This window comes from Lynx rufus, unplaced genomic scaffold, assembly GCF_022079265.1.
Source record: "Lynx rufus isolate CCGP_SWC_20201006 ecotype Redwood Valley unplaced genomic scaffold, mLynRuf1.p SCAF_27, whole genome shotgun sequence".
NCBI classification, from domain to species: Eukaryota; Metazoa; Chordata; class Mammalia; order Carnivora; family Felidae; genus Lynx; species Lynx rufus.
In genome coordinates, this window is record NW_025814842.1 from 10,823,938 (window position 1) to 10,844,194 (window position 20,257).

Below are 20,257 nucleotides of genomic sequence, written 5' to 3' on the forward strand. Positions count from 1 at the left end.
ATGTGACCCTTGCTCTCTGCCTTCCCACCCTTCTCTCTCTCTCTGTCTCTCTCTCTCTTTCCTTCCCTCCTTTATTTGTCCAGCCTCTCCCATCACCTAATAGTGCCTCCAAGGCCCTCTCCATCCACAGCTCCAGCAAATAAGTCCTGAGTGTCTGTTCAAGTAAGTGACCTCCTATGTGTCTTCCATAATGGTCCATTTCCCTGTATTTTTATTTACATTTAAAAGGGGATGGTTGTCCTGGCACTTGGCTGGCTCAGTCGGTAGAGGGTGTGACTCTTGAGCCCCAGGTTGGGTGTGGAGCCTACTTAAAATAAAAATTAAAAACAAAAAAAAAAAATTTTAAGGGGATGGTTGTGTTGTAAACAGGGGTAAAGAAATAAACCAGATTATAGATGTGAGTGTTTAGTGACATCTCCCTAATCCCTTTAACGTGTATTCCTACCATTTATTTCTGTGAACAACGAAGTTTTGCTTTCTACGGATTTCTAGCCACACATCCGTTTGATAAAACAAGGATGTCTGTATAGAAAGCAAATATAATTGAAGCTGTTGTGGTTGAACCTGGCATGGGAAGCCTGGCTCTGTACCAGCTGGTCCTCCTTGACCTGTCAGGATCCTGTGCTGGGTCTCCACGGAGGAGCCACTTGTAAAGCACTCGCCGAGAGCAATCTTGCCGGCACGTTCTTTGTTGACAGTGTGAACCAATACTTGAATTTCATCTTCCTGAAGTTCTGCTATTTGACAGGTGCAGGGAATCCTTTTTCTCCTTAAGACCCAAAGTTTTTGTTTGTAAACAAAATCAAATGAAGAGTGTCACTGGGTTGTGCTCCCTAAACTGCCACTGTGTTGTATATGAGATACATCTCAGTCTTTTAAAAAAGAACATCACTGGGGCGCCTGGGTGGCTCAGTCGCGTAAGCTTCCAACTTTGGCTCAGGTCATGATCCCACGGTCTGTGAGTTCGAGCCCCGCGTCGGGCTCTGTGCTGACAGCTCGGAGCCTGGAGCCTGTTTCAGATTCTGTGTCTCCCTCTCTCTGACCCTCCCCCGTTCATGCTCTGTCTCTCCCTGTCTCAAAAATAAATAAATGTTAAAAAAAAAAAAAAAATGTAAAAAAGAAATCACTGAGAAGAGCGGCATCCAACCTAGTTGTGTGTCCGCACCAAGAAGGAAACATTGTTAATTACATTTATTTTTGCTTTCTAGTCAAAGAAGATTGGAATGTCAGAATTACCAAGCTACGGAAGCAAGTGGAGGAGATTTTTAATTTGAAATTTGGTAAGTAAAACCCAGTGATTATGTCTTAGTTTAGAAACCTAAATGAAAGGCAGGTTCTGAATGAATGATAGCACTACAGAACCTACGGAAGGAAGGTCCCAGAAACTGGGTTTTAGTTGATGTCTGCTCCTTACCCTGAGCACCTTACTTTATTTCTCTTGGATTCAGTTGTGTGGTGTGTGGTGGGGAGAAGCTGGGGTGCGGGGGGGATCTCCGCCCCACCGTCTGCACTTCGAGTCCGGCTACCACACACGGGCGGCAAATAAGTCTCGTTTGTTTCAGCTTAGATTTGGTGACAGCTAGCTGTTGACCGCTGTCTTGGGGATTCTGAGGAGATTCAGCAGGAGTGTTTCAGTTGATTGGGTGTGTGTCTGTCATGGAAAAGGAAGTAAGGAGTGGGAGTGACAGCAGTGTCCCTGGGGCCTTCCCATCCGTCATTTTTGTACCTGGTGTGAACGTTCTGTGGCCTGGATCTGGAATCTGCCGCCTCTGCCTCTGATCTAACATGATGAGCTCTGCTTAGGTGCACCGCATACGGCTCTTGTCTTTCGACGGCCACTTGTCTCTTTGGGCATAAAATGGCCCGTAGTTCCTTTCTGCACAGAGCACAGAGATCACTTTGGCTAGAATGTTCTTTTTACAAGTACTTATTTGTTAGGCCCATTCTTCAGTTTTGCACGGTACACTACGCAAAATGCTTCCAATAATTGAGTGGAGGCTCCCCCTTAAAAAAAGATAATGGTGAGCGGAGATTGCTAGGTGGTAGGGAATTTTTGCAGAACACATTTGAGAATGCCAGGATGTTAGCTCGACTTCTTGTGATCATTTTGCAGTTTGTACAAATACCAATCATTCTGTTGTACATCTGGAATTAGTATAATGTTATATGTCAAATATACCTTGATAAGATAAAAAGGGTTTTTATTATTTAAAAAGCTTATTATTAAGATTGCAGACAAAAATAAAAGAATGTCTGTAAAATGTTACCTTCCGCACGTTATGTTCTCCTCACCTGCAGCTCAAGCTCTTGGACTCACAGAGGCAGTAAAAGTACCATACCCTGTGTTTGAATCAAACCCCGAGTTCCTTTATGTAGAAGGCTTGCCAGAAGGAATTCCCTTCCGAAGCCCTACCTGGTTTGGAATCCCACGACTTGAAAGGATTGTCCGTGGGAGTAATAAAATCAAGTTTGTTGTTAAAAAGTAAGTTCGATTTGCCACTGTAGTCATTCCTGGAATTAAAACAGTAACGTTCTGTTTCTATTTAAAGTTTTTTCTGGCTACAGGCGACCCCTAAGGCTTTGTAGTCCGTGATGGGAAGACACAGCTCTGAGCTGCGGTCCTGGCATTGGCCGCTGCCTTTGCACATCCCTTAACCTGTACTTGATCTACGTCAGTACAAGGAGAATGCTAACACCTGCCTCGCAGGGGTGGTGTTCAGCTTGGGCAGAGACGCTGTGCTGACTCTTGAGCATTCCTAAATGCTGAGTAGAGGGTGAAAAGTCAGATTTTTCTCTGCTCCGTTATTCCTCATTAAGCTTGTGCACAGCTGAATTCCCACAATTATGTTCCTTACTTACACGTCTGCAGAATTTCCACTGTTGCAGCAACTAAACTGGTGTTAGTGAATTTTCATTTTCAGGAAAGAAGTCATTTACTCTTCATAAAACCAAGTAGCAGATTACCTTGGGGGGGGGTAGTTAATTCTGTAATACACAGAATTAATTGTGTATTACATGATAATGGCCTTTAGTAACAGAATCTCTGGTCATGATGATGCTTACGGTCTGTGAAGACCAGTGTAGTGTCCTGGCTCTTGTAATGTTTCTTGGTTTTCTTTCTAGACCTGAACTAGTTATCTCCTATTTGCCACCGGGAATGGCTAGCAAAATAAACACTAAAGGTAAGACATGATATACACTCTTTATTAACCTCAGTGCATTAAAACATTCTTTATCGACATGACCTAAATCACACGGAATCATTGGCCAGTATCTTTTTGGGGCTTTCGGTTTGTTTGCTTGCTTTCCCCCCCTCCACCCAGGTGTTTTATGTAATGGACCCCTCATAACTACCACCACCCCTTTTTCTTTTTTTAACATTTTGTTGAAAATTTCATGTTTGCAGTCCGCCTTCATTCACGTGTCCACAGCTTTGTTGAGACTCATGTGGAGGATTAAACTTCCAATTGAATCCTTTCGGTTTCCTCCAAAAAATCCAGACTGTATAAATTTTAATACTCTGCTTTCTTTCTTCTTTTTTCTTTTAATTTTTCTTTTTTTATGTTTATTTTTGAGAGAGAGAGAGTGTGAGCAGGGGAGGAGCAGAGAGAGAGAGAGAGGGACACACAGAATCCGATGCAGGCTTCAGGTTCCGAGCTGTAAGCACACAGCCCGACACGGGGCTCGAACTCACGAATGGTGAGATCGTGACCTGAGCCGAAGTCGGACGCTTAACTGACTGAGCCACCCAGGCGCCTGGGTGTTTGGCGCACTCTGCTTCTGGGTTGTTGTTTGTTTTGTTTTGTTTTGTTTTGTTTACAGTACACAGAAGTAATCGTGTGCTTATTTTACAGCCTTGCAGTCCCCAAAAAGACCACGAAGCCCTGGGAGTAATTCAAAAGTTCCTGAAATTGAGGTCACTGTGGAAGGTAAGGCCACCCTGGGGTAGGTTTCTGATGATTCTTCAATTTACAGTTCGTTTTTATGCAAATGAATTTTTACAAAACTGGGCTTAGGTGTGAAGAACTGCCTCTTGTAAATTTCAGAACTGTTCCTATTCAGAATTTCCCAACGGTCCACGTGGTGTTCTTGGAGCACTTTGTAATCTGCTTGCAGGACGATCCCTAAGAGGCTTTTCTTTCCTCGTAATAAAGTAAAGGGTGCAGAGAGCAATACGTAGGGTTCTTTTCTCCTCTCTTTTTTTCCTATTCTTTGCAGTAAAGAGTTGAGGTATGGTTGAAACAGCAGTGCCTTGGATTAAACTCGTTCCTACATCTTCAAACTAACTCCTTCTCCACTCCCAGGGGGTCTGTGGAGGGACTCATCTTTGCAGGCTCACGGAGTTAGAGTACTTCACCCCGTAGAGGTGGCTCTCCGCCTGCTGTCCGGGATGGTTACTACCCTCTGTCTCTGCAATTAACACAGAAAGAAAGGCCCGCTTCAGTAGGATGATTCTTTGTTGTCACATAACCTCAAGTTTTGTGTTAATGGTTTACAGTACTAGGTGACGCCTCAGCCCCCATTTTGTTATCTCGGGGGCACCTGGTAGAGCATGCAGCTGTTGATCACAGGGCCGTGAGTTCAAGCCCCACGTTGGGCAGGGAGCCTACTTAAAATGCAAGTATAAGTAAGCTCTTGGTTAGGCGTTACAGGTTAGAGAAACAGAGAAATAAAGAGTTAATATGATTGGGTCTATAGAAGTAAGTTTACCAGGTACAGTTTTAAGATTGTATTCTATTGTAACCAACTGTGACTTTACAAAGAGGGAGATGCATGTTTTTCTTACATAAAAGAAATTTTGAAAGTAGATTACCCTTTAGTAGCTCAGAAATTAGGAGGCTGGCTTCTCGGTTTCCTCTTGTCCCTTCTTTCACGGATACGAGATGACCAGTGGAGCTTCTGGGATTAGGTGTACGTGCAAAGCAAGACACAGAGGAGATACAGTATCAGCCCTGCCTGAACCCATTGTCTGCAAAGGCCAATGTAGTATTTAAAGGGATTTATTTAGTGAAGAGCTGTGTCCGTGTCCAGGAACACAGAACTGCCAATTTATGGCCGGGGGTGGGTGGGTGGTATTTTGTTTGCACTGTACTAATATTCTGTTTTAAATAATAAATTGTGCTGGTTTGGGAGTTTTTAACTTTAAGAAATAAATGTATTAGGTATAATTTCGACCTACTAAAATGCACCCATTGTGATTGTACAGTTTGAGTTTTGAGACATGTTTGTCCCACTACTTCAGTCAGCTTCTGGAACACATCCACCACCCTGGGATGCCCCCGTGCTCTTCAGCAGCCAGTCCCCCCCACCCCACCCCCCAGCCCGGCCCCCTGGCCACCACTGCTCTGCTTTTTTGTCACCGTGGAATACTTTTGCCTGTTCTGGAATCTTCTATAAGTGGAGTCCTACTGTATCTATTCTTTTTATGGTCAGATGCTTTTTCTCCATCTAACACTCTCAGATTTACGTTTTATGCGGCATTTTAGCACTCCATTTTTAGTGCTCAGTGTTCCTCCATGGCGTGGATTCACCATGTTTTGTTGATACATTTGTCAGTGGACATTCGGGTTTGTTTCCAGCCTTGTCTAAAAACGATGCTGCAAACGTTTGTGTACAAAGTGCGGCATACGCCCTCCTCCCCTTGAGGGGTATTTAGTCGAGAATCGGGGAGTTGTTAGCATTCTGTGAAACTGCCAAACAATCTTCCAAAGTGGTTTTCTCGTTGCATACTCCTGCCAGGGATACGTGCATTCCAGTTGCCTCACATCCTCTCCGTACTTGACGTTGTCATTATTTTAAATGTAGCTGGGCAGTGGGTGTGTGGTGTTATTTCACGTAACCATAAGCGTGAATGCTGCTTTATTCATGTAGGGTAAGAGCTAGATACTTTCATCCGCTCAGTTCTGTCTGCCGACCACAAGTGTCTCCCTGTCTCACTCTGTTAGAATCGCCAGCATCGAGTTAGAAGCAGAGGTGTGGGCTGGGTGCCTCTAGTAGCCTGTTGGAGGGCCGTGGTGACAGGGTGGCCTGATGGCCTCTGTGTGGGTTATACCTGCCGGCTAAACCAGGCTGCTGGAGCCAGCTAGCCCAGAGTCCCTGGGCTCTCATCACCTTGCCGTCTTGAAGAAGCTGTCGTTTTGACTCACGAGTTCTGAAATAACTAGAGTAGAATGTTGCATCTTGACGTTTTATAGAGAATCACAGATACATTTCATCTTGAGTCTCCCATTCACGTCATCACCTCTGACACTCGTGAGGGTTTTCTGAGGCCGTGTACATCCAGGCTAAGTACAGCAGGTGGAAGTGGCCGCACCCATGCTGAGGCCCCCCGTTGCCCAGATGTAGGAAAGACTCAAGTACGGGTCTGCGAGCACATCAGAGAGACGGCGTGGTGGTGGAGACCAAGGAGCCAGACTCCGACGGTTATCCCGCCTCCGTACCTTGGCCGCTGTGCGGTCGACTGCAAATTACATAGCCCCTGGGACTCAGTTTCTCTATGGTTGAAATGGACATGGTAATGATCCCTGTGAAAAGTAAGTTAGTTAAAACACATAATGTGCTTGGGACAGTGACCGTGTGCACCTTTAGCTGTCGTAATGTCACTGCAGACCGTTCCCCAAGCAGAAGTCTTTTATGTGAAGATAAGCATAGGAAGTAGGTAACTCCATAGAAAGGTAATTTAGGTGAAAGTGCAGAGCTATACAGATATTTCTGCAAGTCGGGAAATTCAGAGTTTGAAGCTGAATCTTTAGAATATTGGTTGTTTTCTAAAGAAATCTGAATGAACTTAATTTCTTTTTATTTTCCCATTATTTTGGCTATTTTCCTTACTGTTTAAAAATTGCTGGCTGGCTTCAGATTAAAATCAGCTTATTAATGGGGCGCCTGGGTGGCTCAGTCGGTTGGGCGTCCGACTTCGGCTCAGGTCATGATCTCACAGTCCGTGAGTTCGAGCCCCGCATCGGGCTCTGTGCTGATATCTCGGAGCCCCCGGAGCCTGCTTCGGATTCTGTGTCTCCCTGTCTCTCTGCGCCTCCCCTGCTCATGCTCTGTCTCTCTCTGTCTCAAAAATAAATAAAACATTAAAAAAAAATCAGCTTATTATTTAAGCATTAGGTGAGCCTACATAAAGAAGACTCAGGGCTTGGGGTTTATTAAGAATAACCTAAGCTAACCCTCCTTACATTCAGTGGAAGAAAGTGGTTTCCTATAACATTGTTTCTAAATTGTACCCAAAATTCAAAGGAAGGGTGTTTCCAGAGTCAGCTACAGTGTCCAAAGGAAAGACCTTCGCACCTGCAGCTGTGGTTAAGTAAGGGTTGAAAGGAACGTGAGCAAACATAGCTCACCGAAAACTCAATGGCTCCAGAGGGCACGGGGACGCACAAAGTGAAGCGAGGGCACCTCCGATGTTCCAGAAAATTGATTATGTTTGGGGCAAAAATGACTGACTGTGGGGACGGCAGTAGATAAACGGGTGGAGGGAGGGCTGTGACACCGTGCGTCCTGCCCGTTTTCACTGCGCCATGCTTGTGTGCTGTTTGAATGTCACTTTGTTTTTTGGGCACGTGTCCCAGAGAAAGCGTAAGCAGTACTTAAACGTGATTGAATGCATGCATTGATCAGGATTCTCTTTTAATTCTTCTTTAGGCCCTAATAACAACAACCCTCAAACCTCAGCAGTTCGAACCCCTACTCAGACTAATGGTTCTAATGTTCCCTTCAAGCCTCGAGGGAGAGAGTTTTCCTTTGGTAAATATGGATTTTCTTTTTCTTACTTTCATCATTTTAAATAAAAGGAACCAATCCGGGTGCCTGGGTGGCTGACGGTTAAGCGTATGACTTGGGCTCAGGTCACGATCTCACGGTTTGTGGGTTCGAGCCCCTTATCAAGTGCTGTGCTGACAGCTCGGAGCCTGGAACCTGCTTCAGATTCTGGGTCTCTCACTCTTCTGCCTTTTCCCACTTGTGCACCCTCTCTCTTTTTTCTCAAAAATAAATATATAAATATTTAAAAAAATTTAAATAAAAGGAAACAATACAAATACTTTAATTTTTTAGGTAAGTTGTTTTCTATCTGGTAAGTCCGTGTATATTAGCTATTAAAGGCATTGTAATAGTTACTTAACCCCTGTGCCTCAGTTTCTAGATCTGTAAAATGGGGATAATGTTCCTGCTTCATGGGATTATTATGAGGATTAGAAATACTAAATTATTTACAGGGTAGATAGTAGGCAGATAGTAGATGCTGTAATTGTTTTTTTGGAAGGTTTCTTGGTATTCATTTGTTTTTTATTTTAGCCTATGTCATTTATTTGTGGCCAGTATATTAGTAATAATAAAACAGTTGAATGATGTAGGATTAGAGTAGTTGTCAGACCTGACTGTGCTAAAAACCTGTGTTTTTTTTATTTTGTACTTCTTAAAGACACACAATAAAATGAGAAATGCCTGAGCGTGGACGTATTTTGGTAAGTATTACTAATAACTGTCTTGGTTTTTACTTGCAGAGGCCTGGAATGCCAAGATCACAGACCTAAAACAGAAAGTTGAAAATCTTTTCAATGAAAAATGTGGTAAGGTCATTTTGAAAGATGAGTATTAAAATATATATGGTAGCTTTTTCAAATAGAAGAACGTGCACAAAATAAAATGTTCAATATTTGAATATTACTATCATTGGGGTGCCTGTGGCTCAGTTGGTTAAGCGTCCGACTCTTGATTTTGACTCAGGTCATGATCTCACAGTTCGTGAGTTCGAGCCCCACATCAGGCTCTGTGCTGACAGCGGGATGCCCTCTTTCCCTCTCGCTCTGCCACTCTACTGCTTGCTCTCTCTCAAAAAATAAATAAACTAAAAAAAAAAAAAAAATTGTTTTTAATATTACCGTCATCGAAAGTGTTTGGGTTTGGGGCACCTGGGTGGCTCAGTCGGTTAAGTGCCCGACTTTGGCTCAGGTCACGATCTCACAGTTAATGAGTTCAAGCCCCGCATTGGGCGCTGTGGTGACAGCTCGGAGCCTGGAACCTGCTTCGGATTCTGTGGCTCCCTCTCTCTCTGCCCCTCCCCCGCTCACTCTGACTGACGGTCTCTCTCAAAAATAAATAAACATTAAAGAAAGTGTTTGGGTTTCGCAAGCATGAATTCCATCATCTCTCCCACTTTTCTGAGCACTGCAAAATTGAACCTATTTTTCTATAATTAAAATATTTTTCTTAAAAAAAGTAATTTTCGTATCTATAAACTGATTTAAAATGCATTTTTGCAAAGGTTGAATTTAGGAAAGTGGCAAATGTGAGCAATAAGAGAAACGTGTGTGTCTCTTACAGGCGAAGCTCTCGGCCTCAAGCAAGCTGTGAAAGTGCCGTTTGCATTATTTGAGTCTTTCCCGGAAGACTTCTATGTGGAGGGCCTGCCTGAGGGTGTACCCTTCCGGCGGCCGTCTACTTTTGGCATCCCAAGGCTGGAGAAGATTCTCAGAAACAAGGCCAAAATCAAGTTCATCATTAAAAAGTAAGGACATTCAGGGGCGCCTGGGTGGCTCATGACGTTAAGTGTCCACCTCTAGATCTCGGCTCCGGTCAGGAGCTCACGGTTTGTGAGATCAAGCCCCATGCCGGGACTTGAGCAGAATGTGGAGGCCACTTAGGATTCTCTCTCTTCCTCTCTCTCTGTCCCACGTGCGAACATGGGCACACATTCCTTCTTTATTTCTCTTTCCCTCTCTCTAAAAGTTAAGAAAGAAGTTAAAAAGTTAAAAAAAAAATTTTAACTTTTATTTATTTTTGAGAGAGAAAGAGACAGAGCATGAGCAGAGGTAGGGGCAGAGAGAGAGAGAGAGAGAGAGAGAGAGAGGGAGAGGGAGGGAGATACAGAATCCGAAGCAGGCTCCAGGCTCTGAGCTGTCAGCACGGAGCCTGACGCGGGGCTGGAACCTATGAACCGTAAGATCATGACCTGAGCCGAAGTTGGACGCTTAACCAACTGAGCCACCCAGGCGCCCCTAAAAAATTTTTTAACTTCAAAAAATAAAGTAAGGACATGCAGACGAAACTAGTTGGTACTAGGGCACAGCCAGACTGGCGCGTGGATTCAGCTTTGTGGCCAAATGAGCTGTAGGATCCAAAACTCTTTAAACTGTACCTCTGAGGACCTTTCATGTTCTCCGTAATTGGTTAAAACAGGGAAGGAGGGCTGTAGGTTGCCAGAGGGCCTGACAACTCGATTTTGTTGAAATCTACCATCGTCGTATTTTATTGGTCGATGCTGCTGGAAGGGGAGTAGTAGTTGAGTCTTGTGGAGCCCTGTTCCTTCTCCATCTTGCAGAATGTTTTTCATTTCTGTTTGCCTTGGAGGTCTATGAATTAGGCCAACACCACTGAGATAGGGGGGAATAATTGGAATTTAAAAATACTTACTGGTGCTTAAGCATTATCTGAAATTAATTGCAGTGACTTTGAGGTTCCATTTATTAGTGCTTGCTTTGGAGTCCCACCGCAGTGTTGGCAAATACTCGAAGCCAACACCACCAAGTGCAATGGCTACCTTTTGGGGTCTGCAGAGGTCTGGCAGTAAGTAGTGAAGGCCTCGGCTTCTACTTAATAGAGAAAGACTCGTGCTTATGGTTCCGTGCTGCCCATGTGCAGCCTTGCTCCCTCTCTCCATTCTCAAGTCTAGCACTGGATCCTTCCAGGGTAGAGTGGAAACTGGGCGAAGAAGCCCCTAATTTAAGCTCGGGAGGGCAGGGCAGGTGTTACGATCATAAGTATAATTGGTCTTTTTGTATACGTTCCTTTCGTTGAGGCGCTGTTCTTTCTGTTTTTCCATTCCTAACAATTGGAATGTATATTTACAGAAAGTAAACGGTGTTTTTTAATTTTTGTTGAAAGTTTAACGTTTTCTTATCAGATTATTAGCAAACATGGTTTTTTCCTCTCTTCTCGTGTTGCAGGCCTGAAATGTTTGAGACCGCAATTAAGGAGAGCACATCCTCCTCGAAGAGCCCTCCGAGTGAGTGTCCTTGCTACAGGAAACGTGCCGTTCGCAGCCCCTCTCCCAGCAGTGGTCTACTGCCATGAAATCCAGAGAGTTGTGGTTGAGGGGCAGCTGGGTGGCTCAGTCGGTTAAGCGTCTTGACTCTTGATCTCAGCTCAGGTCTTGATCTCAGGGTCATAAGTTAGTGCAAGCCCTGTGTTGGGCTCCGTGCTGGGCGTGGAGCCCACTTTGAGAAAAATAAAGTGGGGTTGTGACTGGTTTATGATTTGGAGTCTGTTTAACGAATGAGAATCTCTATGTGTCTGATGCTGTACTAATCCCAACAAGAAAGAAAAGAAGGCGAGGGGGAGAAAGTCTTTAAAGAAGCTTAATACCACAGAATGACAAAATAGACCATAAAAAGGAACAAGCATTGAACAAAGTTAGGTTAAATACTATCTTGCGGAGTCTGGATTGTAAGCACATGAGTAGAGAGGATTTGAATCTATTTTGTGTACACTCTGATATGATGTTTCTATGTTAAGGAAAAATAAATTCATCGCCCAATGTTAATACTACTGCATCTGGTGTTGAAGATCTTAACATCATTCAGGTGACGATTCCAGGTATGGTTTCTCTGCCTTTATCTCGTTAGTCGGGTTTTCCTTCTTTGGGTGTTAGAGTAGACAGGTTCCCGGTGCTCGCCCTGTGCAGGACTGCGTCCCCGCCTGCCCTTCAGAAAGCGCTCACCAAATACATCATCTCATTGGTTGCTTTCCAGAACGCTCTAGGAGGTTACCGAATGCGGCATGAGCTAGTACCTCGCGTCTTGTTTAGGAAATCTGTACAAGAGAGCAGGTGAAGCTCTTCATAATGGGAATAAAGGCTTAGCATTTTCAGGTTGCTGTCATACTCAAATCATTTGGTTAAGCTGTTTTATTCTTGATTAGTGTAAAATACTTCAGTCTTCCAAAAACATAAAGCAAGTTGACTCAGCACGTAAAATTTGACTTGGAATTAAACTTGCATTATTGGGGCACCGGGGTCCCTCGGTTGAGCGTCCAGCTCTGATCTTGATCACAGCTCATGAGATCAAGCCTGTTTGGGATTCTCTCTCTGCCCCTCCCCTGCTCCTGCGCACTCACTTTCTCTCTCTCTCTCTCTCTCTCTCTCTCTCTCACCGTAATTAAATAGACATTAAAAAAATACTGTAGGGGCACCTGTCGGTGCTCAGTCGGTTGAACATCCGACTCTGGCTCAGGTCATGATCTCATAGTTTGTGGGTTTGAGCCCTGTGTTGGGCTCTGTGCTGACAGCTCAGAGCCTGAAGCCTGCTTCGGATTCTGTGTCTCCCTCTCTCTTTCTCTGCCCCTCCCCGACTCACACTCTGTCTCCCTCTCTCTCAAAAATAAACGTTAAAAAAAATTTTTTTAAATACTTTAAAATTGCATTATTGGGGCGCCTGGGTGGCTCAGTTAAGTATCCGACTTCAGCTCAGGTCATGATCTCACAGTTTGTGGGTTTGAGCCCAGTGTCAGGCTCTGTGCTAGCAGCTAAGAGCCTGGAGCCTGCTTCTGATTCTGTGTCTCCCTCTCTCTGCCCTCCCCCATTCACACTCTGTCTCTCAAAAATGAATAAATGTTTAAAAAATGTTTTAATTGGACTATTAAGCTAGAACTGTCCTCTCACCTTTTCTAGATGATGATAATGAAAGGCTGTCAAAAGTCGAAAAAGCGAGACAGCTCAGAGAGCAAGTGAACGACCTCTTCAGTCGGAAATTCGGTGAGTTCTGCATTTGCAGGGTGCTGCTTGTGGTGAGCTTGGGTGTTCCAGTACTGGACTGTAGCTTAGGCTCAGATAGTTGTTATTTCCCGTTAATGCAAGGAAATAAGCTTTCAACGTAAGTGTTTGAGTTTCTCTAAAGTTCTTTCCTAAGGAAACCTTAGCTCTGTCAGACTCTTGACCGTCAGGTCGATATCAAAGTGACTAGAACTGAGGTTCAAAGGTAAGGTTGTTTGTCGTGTGCATTGCCTTTATTAACAGCGGAGACCATGTTTAAATGTTGGTCCTGTGCTTTTTAGCCACTTCTAAGATGACAGGTTAATCTGTGCTTTTGTGCTGTTTGTCTTGTCCTAGGTGAAGCTATTGGTATGGGTTTCCCTGTGAAAGTTCCCTACAGGAAAATCACAATTAACCCTGGCTGTGTGGTGGTTGACGGCATGCCTCCTGGAGTGTCATTCAAAGCCCCCAGTTACCTGGAAATCAGCTCCATGAGAAGGATCTTAGATTCTGCCGAGTTCATTAAATTCACAGTCATTCGGTAAGTGAGAGCTCCCTGCTTGTTTGGAAGAATGAATCTGCAGACCATGAGGCTACGTCATCTTCCAGAATGTAGGCCTAGGGAATAGTAGAGTCCAGCTCACCATGTCGCGAAGGGAAACACGTAAAATACTTCAGTTATCTTACTGTGAGGTTCTCTTCTCCCTGGGTGACTCTGGATTCTCTGGTTTTTAAGGCAAGGGGTTAGCAAACCGTCGCCCGTGGACCAAATCCAGCCCACTGCCTGTTTATCTTATAAAGTTGTATTAAGACACCGTGCCGTAGTGCCTACCGCTGCTTTCAGGGTACAGGGGTAACACTGAGTCATTGGGACAGAGACAGCGTCGTCTGCAAAGCCTGAAATATTTACTGTCTGGCCCATTAAGGAAAAACGGTCAGCCCGTGTCTCGGGCCCGTCATCGCAGGCTCAGGGCAGTCGAGTCTGACCCCAAGTCAGCCAGGTCCTTTTGTTTCCTTCCTTGTCTGCACAACAATAGCGTGAGTTGTCACCTTTGAGAGCATCAGCTCCTTATCCACAGAGTTGGGAGCGATGATCTGATTGTACCTCCTCGCCAACCCTGTCGGGAATTCCATTCCTTACCATGCGCCCGTCCCAGGAGGTTTGCAGTAGATGTCCTCCTTTCCAGCTGCCCGAGCAAGCATCCGTGTCGTCTTTACGCTTCTCCCAACTCCCAGAGACGTGGCTGTCACGAGATCCTCCCAGTCAGCTCATTGTCAGGTTCCCACTGTGTCTGGTACAGGTCCTTCAGGTCTGGCTCTGGGAGGTAGCTCACGTGGTAACCTCTCCCGAGGTTCCTTCCTGGCATCCACTCCTCTTCCCCCAGTTTTTGTCCCACTTAACCAGTGTCTGTCATCCGTGCTCCTCCCTGGGGGTCTCGGTAAAAGCCTGCTTCCATTAGACCCTGCTGCTGGAATTCCTCTCTTCTTTCTTCTTCACTGCTGTTCTTTTCTCACCGTCTTTACTGTGGCCTTTTCTAATAATGGCCTGTAGAGTTCTTCCCGTGTCTGTGTGTCCATAGATTAAAAAGTGTGAGATTGAAACGTAGTTGCTAACAGTGCTCATTGTGACATGTAAGTGACATGAGTTACAAGTTAGTGAGATTAACTGAATGTACATGTAACTGCTTGTAGAGTAAAAATAAACGGTTACCCAATTTGTTTCTCTCTTTAGACCATTTCCGGGACTTGTGATTAATAACCGTGAGTAAATTTCATGAAGTCTTTTTGTTTCGTCCTGTGTGGGGTGTGCGAGACTGTGTGCACTTGCACTTTGCTCACACAGTAGATATTTCAGTTCACCTACAGCAGTAACTGGGCAAAGTTGGGGTTTTAGCCTCAGTGTAAAAGCACTGTGCACATTATACATGTGAAACGGGGTCACTTGTTGAGCTTTTAAATCTCACTTTACTTGTTCCTAAAACGGTGATGTTAGTACCCATATTGAGAGCTTTAGAGCATTTTTTTTTTTTAATTTTTTTTTTCAACGTTTATTTATTTTTGGGACAGAGAGAGACAGAGCATGGGTGGGCGAGGGGCAGAGAGAGAGGGAGACACAGAATCGGAAACAGGCTCCAGGCTCTGAGCCATCAGCCCAGAGCCCGACGTGGGGCTCGAACTCACGGACCGCGAGATCGTGACCTGGCTGAAGTCGGACGCTTAACCGACTGCGCCACCCAGGCGCCCCTTTAGAGCATTTTAAATGACTCGTTACGTGTCAGACATCTTAAACGGGGATCAGAGAGTTGTTGCCTGTGTTTGTAAATAAAGTTTTATTGCGGGTGGAGGGGGAGAGAAAAAGAACGTTTCCAAGAAGGCCTGTTTGCTTAGGCGGAGTTGGGAGCTGTAACAGAGAGCATCGTCCTCCGCAAATCCTGAAATATGGACTACCTAGCTCTTGATGAAAAAGTTTGTTGACCCCTAACCCAGAGCAGTACTGTATGTGCTCAGGAAATACAATCTGTATTGGATACTATTACCACAGTAACTTTACTGTTATTGTGTAATCACTGTGCTAGATAAGTAGATCTTTAATGAGCCGCACCTTGCTTCCGTTCCTGGTCAAGCCTCCATCTGGCACATTGTGCTCTCAAACGTTGTTGCACCAGCAAATGTATACGTGTCCGTTCTTCCAATTCCTTGATGTTCTTATCATTTTAAGTTGTATTTTTAGCAAATACTGTATATACATGTGCTCGTATGTTTTAGGTTCTGCCGACTTCATTGAAATGTTTCAAAAGTGAACATTCTCTTTCCAAGTACTGTTAGCATTTCAGTCTTTTTTCCAATTGGCATTATTTTTATTTATTTATTTATTTATTTTTATTTTTTTTTTTCAACGTTTATTTTTATTTTTGGGACAGAGAGAGACAGAGCATGAACGGGGGAGGGGCAGAGAGAGAGGGAGACACAGAATCGGAAACAGGCTCCAGGCTCCGAGCCATCAGCCCAGAGCCTGACGCGGGGCTCGAACTCACGGACTGCGAGATCGTGACCTGGCTGAAGTCAGACGCTTAACCGACTGCGCCACCCAGGCGCCCCTGGCATTATTTTTATAACTCTCTAAAACCCCTCTACTTTGAGTACTCAGTCTGCGGTCTGTTCACTGGGAAAGTGGGGAGCCTCTTCAATTTAGTGTTCAGGAGTTTTGGGGGCCCACGGAGCAGCAGCGTGGCCCTGCCCCAGCCGACCTGGGAAATCACGCAGTGACTGTAGGTGCTGCCTGCCCCCCTATCCTCAAGCCGTTCATCCCACTGGGGGCTCCACTCTTCAGTGTCCTGGGTTTCGTTCTGTCTCCTCTGCCTCCCAAGTTTTGGGTTTCACTTTATCACAAAATGTGTTCATTTGATTGTACCCCCAAACCATGACTTTTTTTTCATAGGTTCTGTTTTTCTTATTCTCTATCTGGGCCAAGTGTGTTAGTCCGTGGTGATGTCAGTAATGAAAGAGGACACACACCTTGCTTCATAGATATTTTCATCATCTGTGTGACATTGAGCTTGAATCACACCGGGGAATTTGGTCATTTAAAGAAATCCCATGATAATTTTTTCCCTTTTTTTTTCTTTTTTTTAAATGTTTGTTTATTTTTGAGAGAGAGAGGGAGAGACAGAGCATGAGTAGGGGAGGGGCAGAGAGAGAGAGAGAGAGATTGAGAGGGAGACACAGAATCCAAAGCAGGCTCCAGGCTCCGAGCTGTCAGCACAGAGCCTGACTCGGGGCTCGAACTCATAAACTGCGAGATCGTGACCTAAGCTGAAGTCAGACACTCAACCGACTGAGCCACCCAGGCGCCCCTAGATTTTTTTTTTTTTTTTAATTATTAATCCCAATTCATCTGTCTTCTATATAACTGTTAGTTTCAAAGAGCATTGTATTTTAAACCTCCTAGCCCCCTTAACTTTGTTTAAAATGTTCAATTTTGTTCTCATCCTTGTGCAGTAGTCTATAATAGAATTTTCCAGTAATTACTATAAATTAGTTCTTCTGATGGGACATACCAGAACTCTTGTGTTCCCTTCTTGTCATAGGAAAATAGTGCCTGTTGTGGCCAAGTTGAGCATCCAAATTGAGAATGTATGTAGAAATGCTTTTCCATTGTAACAGCATGCATTAAGTTATTGTTTAAATCAATCTACTTTATTTTCAGAGTTGGTCGATCAGAGTGAGTCAGAAGGCCCAGTGATACAAGGTAAATTAAGTGGGGTAAAACATAGAATTATTCCTGCTTTTGTGATAAAATGGACCACATAAAATTGTGGGGCCTCACTTGCTAATAACATTCGCCTAACTTTAAGGAAAGTCATTTACACACTCACACTTAGACTTTGTCTTTGACTCCTGTGTTTGGAAGCCTGTATGTGCTCGAGCTCTGGGTCCTAACTGAGAACTGTGGGGCATATGCCATTTGACTCCAGTGCCCCCGTCGGCTGGGAAGGAGGTCAGGAACCCCAAGGCCAAGGGTGTAAAGTGCCATTTCTGAGGGCGAAGCTTGTCTAGACTTTACCGTTCATGCCATTCGTTTCCATTGCTGGTTATGAGCCGGATTGTGCCGGGTGGAAATGCGTGTACTGTGGCTTTAAACATTCCTTAGAAACCAGCGTTGAAGCCTGCTACTGTGGTTCACTGAAACCAAAAAAAAGGCTTTTATTAAAGGGGAACCCACAGAAAAGGGGAAAAGGACGTGAAAAAGGAACTTGTTCCCTCATGTTAGAACTGTGTTAAACTACAATTGTTATTTAAGACTTGGGTTGCGTGAGGAAACTGAAATGTCCGAAAAAGGAGACTTTTGTTAGACCAGTTGAGACACTAGTTGAGACACGTGAGACACGTGTGTTTAATCCCAAGAAGCCGTGGCTGCTGTTCCATCTGCGACTTGCGCTTGGTGTGCAGTGTGTGGAGAGCTTTCTCCTGGCTTTCTCTGGGCCCTTGTAGATGAGTGAGAGACAGCAACGTTAAAGCAGCGTTACAGTAAATCTTGGTGTGTTTCTCTGCAGAATCCGCTGAGCCAAGCCAGTTGGAGGGCCCTGCAACGGAAGGTAAAAAAGGGTAGGGCCGCCGGTGGTCCAAGACTGAAGCCCCCGGGAGCGCTCTTAGGACAAGGCGTTGACGGTGGTGTTCGAGCCGTCTCACTAGGACTGTGTGCTTGGGTTTTCTTTTGTTTCTGGGTGAATTGGATGTGTCATTTTTGCCCAGAAATGGCGTGTTGGCGATGACTCATGGTTCTTCTGCTCCGTTTTCTCCAAATGACTCGTAATGAATTCTGAGCCAGTGGAATAACTACTTTCTAACCTAGATTTTTAAATAGATACATAAGAAGATGCTTGTTACTGTGAACACTCAAGTGGCACAATTAAGAACTGTTAGGGAAACACTGTCTCTGAAAATGTTATCTTTAGTATCTTCACAATTCCTGATAAGTCATTTTAGCACATAGTTTGATCTGAGTGGGTTTATAATTATACAGGTTTGCATTCGTAGTGTAATTTATCAGTTCCCTTTTGGTTTTCTTGATAGAAATAAAGGAGACTGACGGAAACTCTCAGATCAAGCAAGAACCAGACCCTACGTGGTAGACCTCTTCCCTCCTAGGGTAAATCAGCATCTGTGTCTGGGATGCCGTCTAGTGTTCGTCTGAACTCCCCCCCCCCCAACCCCCGCATGCTCATAAGCTAATACTGTGTTTTCCCTGCTTCGGCCATAATGAGGTCCAAGCGTGAGCCCTACCGGATGGTTTGAGTTAGAAGATCAAGCAGAAAGATTTTCCTTAGATCAATATCTGCCTTTGAGTCAAAGACGTAAAAGCGCTTTGCCCTAAAAGAAAAATGTTTTGTTTCTGATCTGTAGGGTAGATCTTATCCTCTCCATTGGAGTTCACTCTGAATCCGTATCACCACGCTGACTTTTTCCCCAATCACAATAATGGTGTTTGCAGAGTCTGGCCAAGCTGCTCAATCCATTTTGCAGCTCGCATAATTTACTTACAACCCTGAACCTGCTGTTCAGACTTCCTGAACTTGGCCCGGTTGTTAACAGGAGCGGAGCCCTATGCCCGGAGTCAGCCACCTCCGCTCCCGTCCTGTCGCACCTCCCCGGGCCCCAGCTGTTGAATGTAGACGCACTGGTCGGAGGGTATAGGTTCGCAGCAGTGGGCTCTGAGGTGTACCTGAGGGCTTTTTTTTTTTTTTTAATACTGTCAGTTCATGGACTTGAGTGCTGATTGAGTTGTGCTATCTGCGGATGTGGAAGTCTTGTAATCAGATTAACCCGTGTTCTCGCTTGTTTGTTTTCTCTTCTGTTTTAGCTTAAAGTATCAGTGGGTGAGAAGAGCTTTTCGGACCTGTTACTGCCCCGAGCTGTGTAATATACTTGTATAACAGAAATACCTTCTATACAAACCTTTTTTTCTACTTTTAGATAGAAATGTCTACTTTTTCAGCAGTTCTGTGAATTGAATTAAAGAGCAGAGTGACTGTAGATTTGGAATGGCTGGTTTACTTTGGAATGTATTATAAGGATTTTACAGCAATGCTGGAAAAACGACAGGGAAAATGGCAGGGATGAATCTCATCAGATTTTTTACGCAGCAACAGAGCCTTCAGCTGTGGTGTTTTGTTTTCCAATCAAGTGAAGATCTCTCCTCCGGGAACATCTCAGCTCCTGCAGTGAAGAAAGCACCTGTGACAGTCCTTTTAGGTTTTTTCTATTTGAGAAATCATTTAAATGATCCTTTTGTTCACGGCTCTCCTTGACGACTGAGTGAACAGCTAGTATCTGTATATTTGACTAAACCTTTTCCTAAGCTATCTATCATGGTTCATATGTTTTTTTATCATAATTAAAAAAACCACCATCCGGATCGCCTAACAGCCAGCGAGAGGTTAGCATGTCGGCGTGTGGCTTACAGACGGAGCCTCGGAACCTCTCCCACCCTGACTTCTCGTCCGAATAAAACACCTGGTGTTCCAGAAGCTGAAGATCAGGTATGAGTGTCGGGGCGAGCTCCGAGACACTAAAGCCTCACCGCCCTGTGACCTGTGGCGGTGTGGGTCTCCTCGGAACGCCGCTCCCGCCTGGGTCAGGCCCCACGCGTTTCCATTGCCTTCGCCATTTTAGATCTCGACGTGTAGCACTGAGGCTCCAGCGTGGGGAGGGAGGGGCCCACGAGCTGATTCTGCGCCCTCTGAGAGTCCTGCGCCCTTCGTGGGAGAATCGTACGTGTGTTGGGATTTCACAGACAATGAGAGTTGTAAAATACCAGCTATAAGAAGCTAGAGTACGTGACGGCATAGAGTTTCCATTAGCTTTATCACAATATTCACGATGGAGAATTATATTACATGGTAGCAGAAATAGGCATTTTTATGTGTTGCTTATATTTTACCTCAAATTAAATTGTAGATATAGGGTAATAAATAAAATCCATCCATGCCTTTCACACACTAA

The 20,257-nt window shown here is 44.6% G+C and overlaps 1 protein-coding gene across 7 annotated transcripts in view; it reads left to right on the forward strand.

Annotated features, from left to right (window-relative positions):
• The window catches only part of GTF2I (general transcription factor IIi), a 109,349-nt gene extending 89,092 nt beyond the window's left edge, over positions 1-20,257 (forward strand). For all 7 annotated transcript variants that reach the window (XM_047089085.1, XM_047089088.1, XM_047089086.1 and 4 more), the window contains 16 exons: positions 1,209-1,280; positions 2,299-2,482; positions 3,124-3,182; positions 3,855-3,929; positions 7,651-7,752; positions 8,511-8,576; positions 9,331-9,514; positions 10,953-11,011; positions 11,521-11,601; positions 12,674-12,757; positions 13,112-13,295; positions 14,487-14,515; positions 16,962-17,003; positions 17,809-17,850; positions 18,329-18,404; positions 19,116-20,257. In XM_047089085.1, coding sequence (XP_046945041.1) covers positions 1,209-1,280; positions 2,299-2,482; positions 3,124-3,182; positions 3,855-3,929; positions 7,651-7,752; positions 8,511-8,576; positions 9,331-9,514; positions 10,953-11,011; positions 11,521-11,601; positions 12,674-12,757; positions 13,112-13,295; positions 14,487-14,515; positions 16,962-17,003; positions 17,809-17,850; positions 18,329-18,387 — 1,322 coding nt within the window. In that variant the 3' untranslated portion in view covers positions 18,388-18,404; positions 19,116-20,257. The remainder of the gene's footprint in view (positions 1-1,208; positions 1,281-2,298; positions 2,483-3,123; positions 3,183-3,854; positions 3,930-7,650; positions 7,753-8,510; positions 8,577-9,330; positions 9,515-10,952; positions 11,012-11,520; positions 11,602-12,673; positions 12,758-13,111; positions 13,296-14,486; positions 14,516-16,961; positions 17,004-17,808; positions 17,851-18,328; positions 18,405-19,115) is intronic.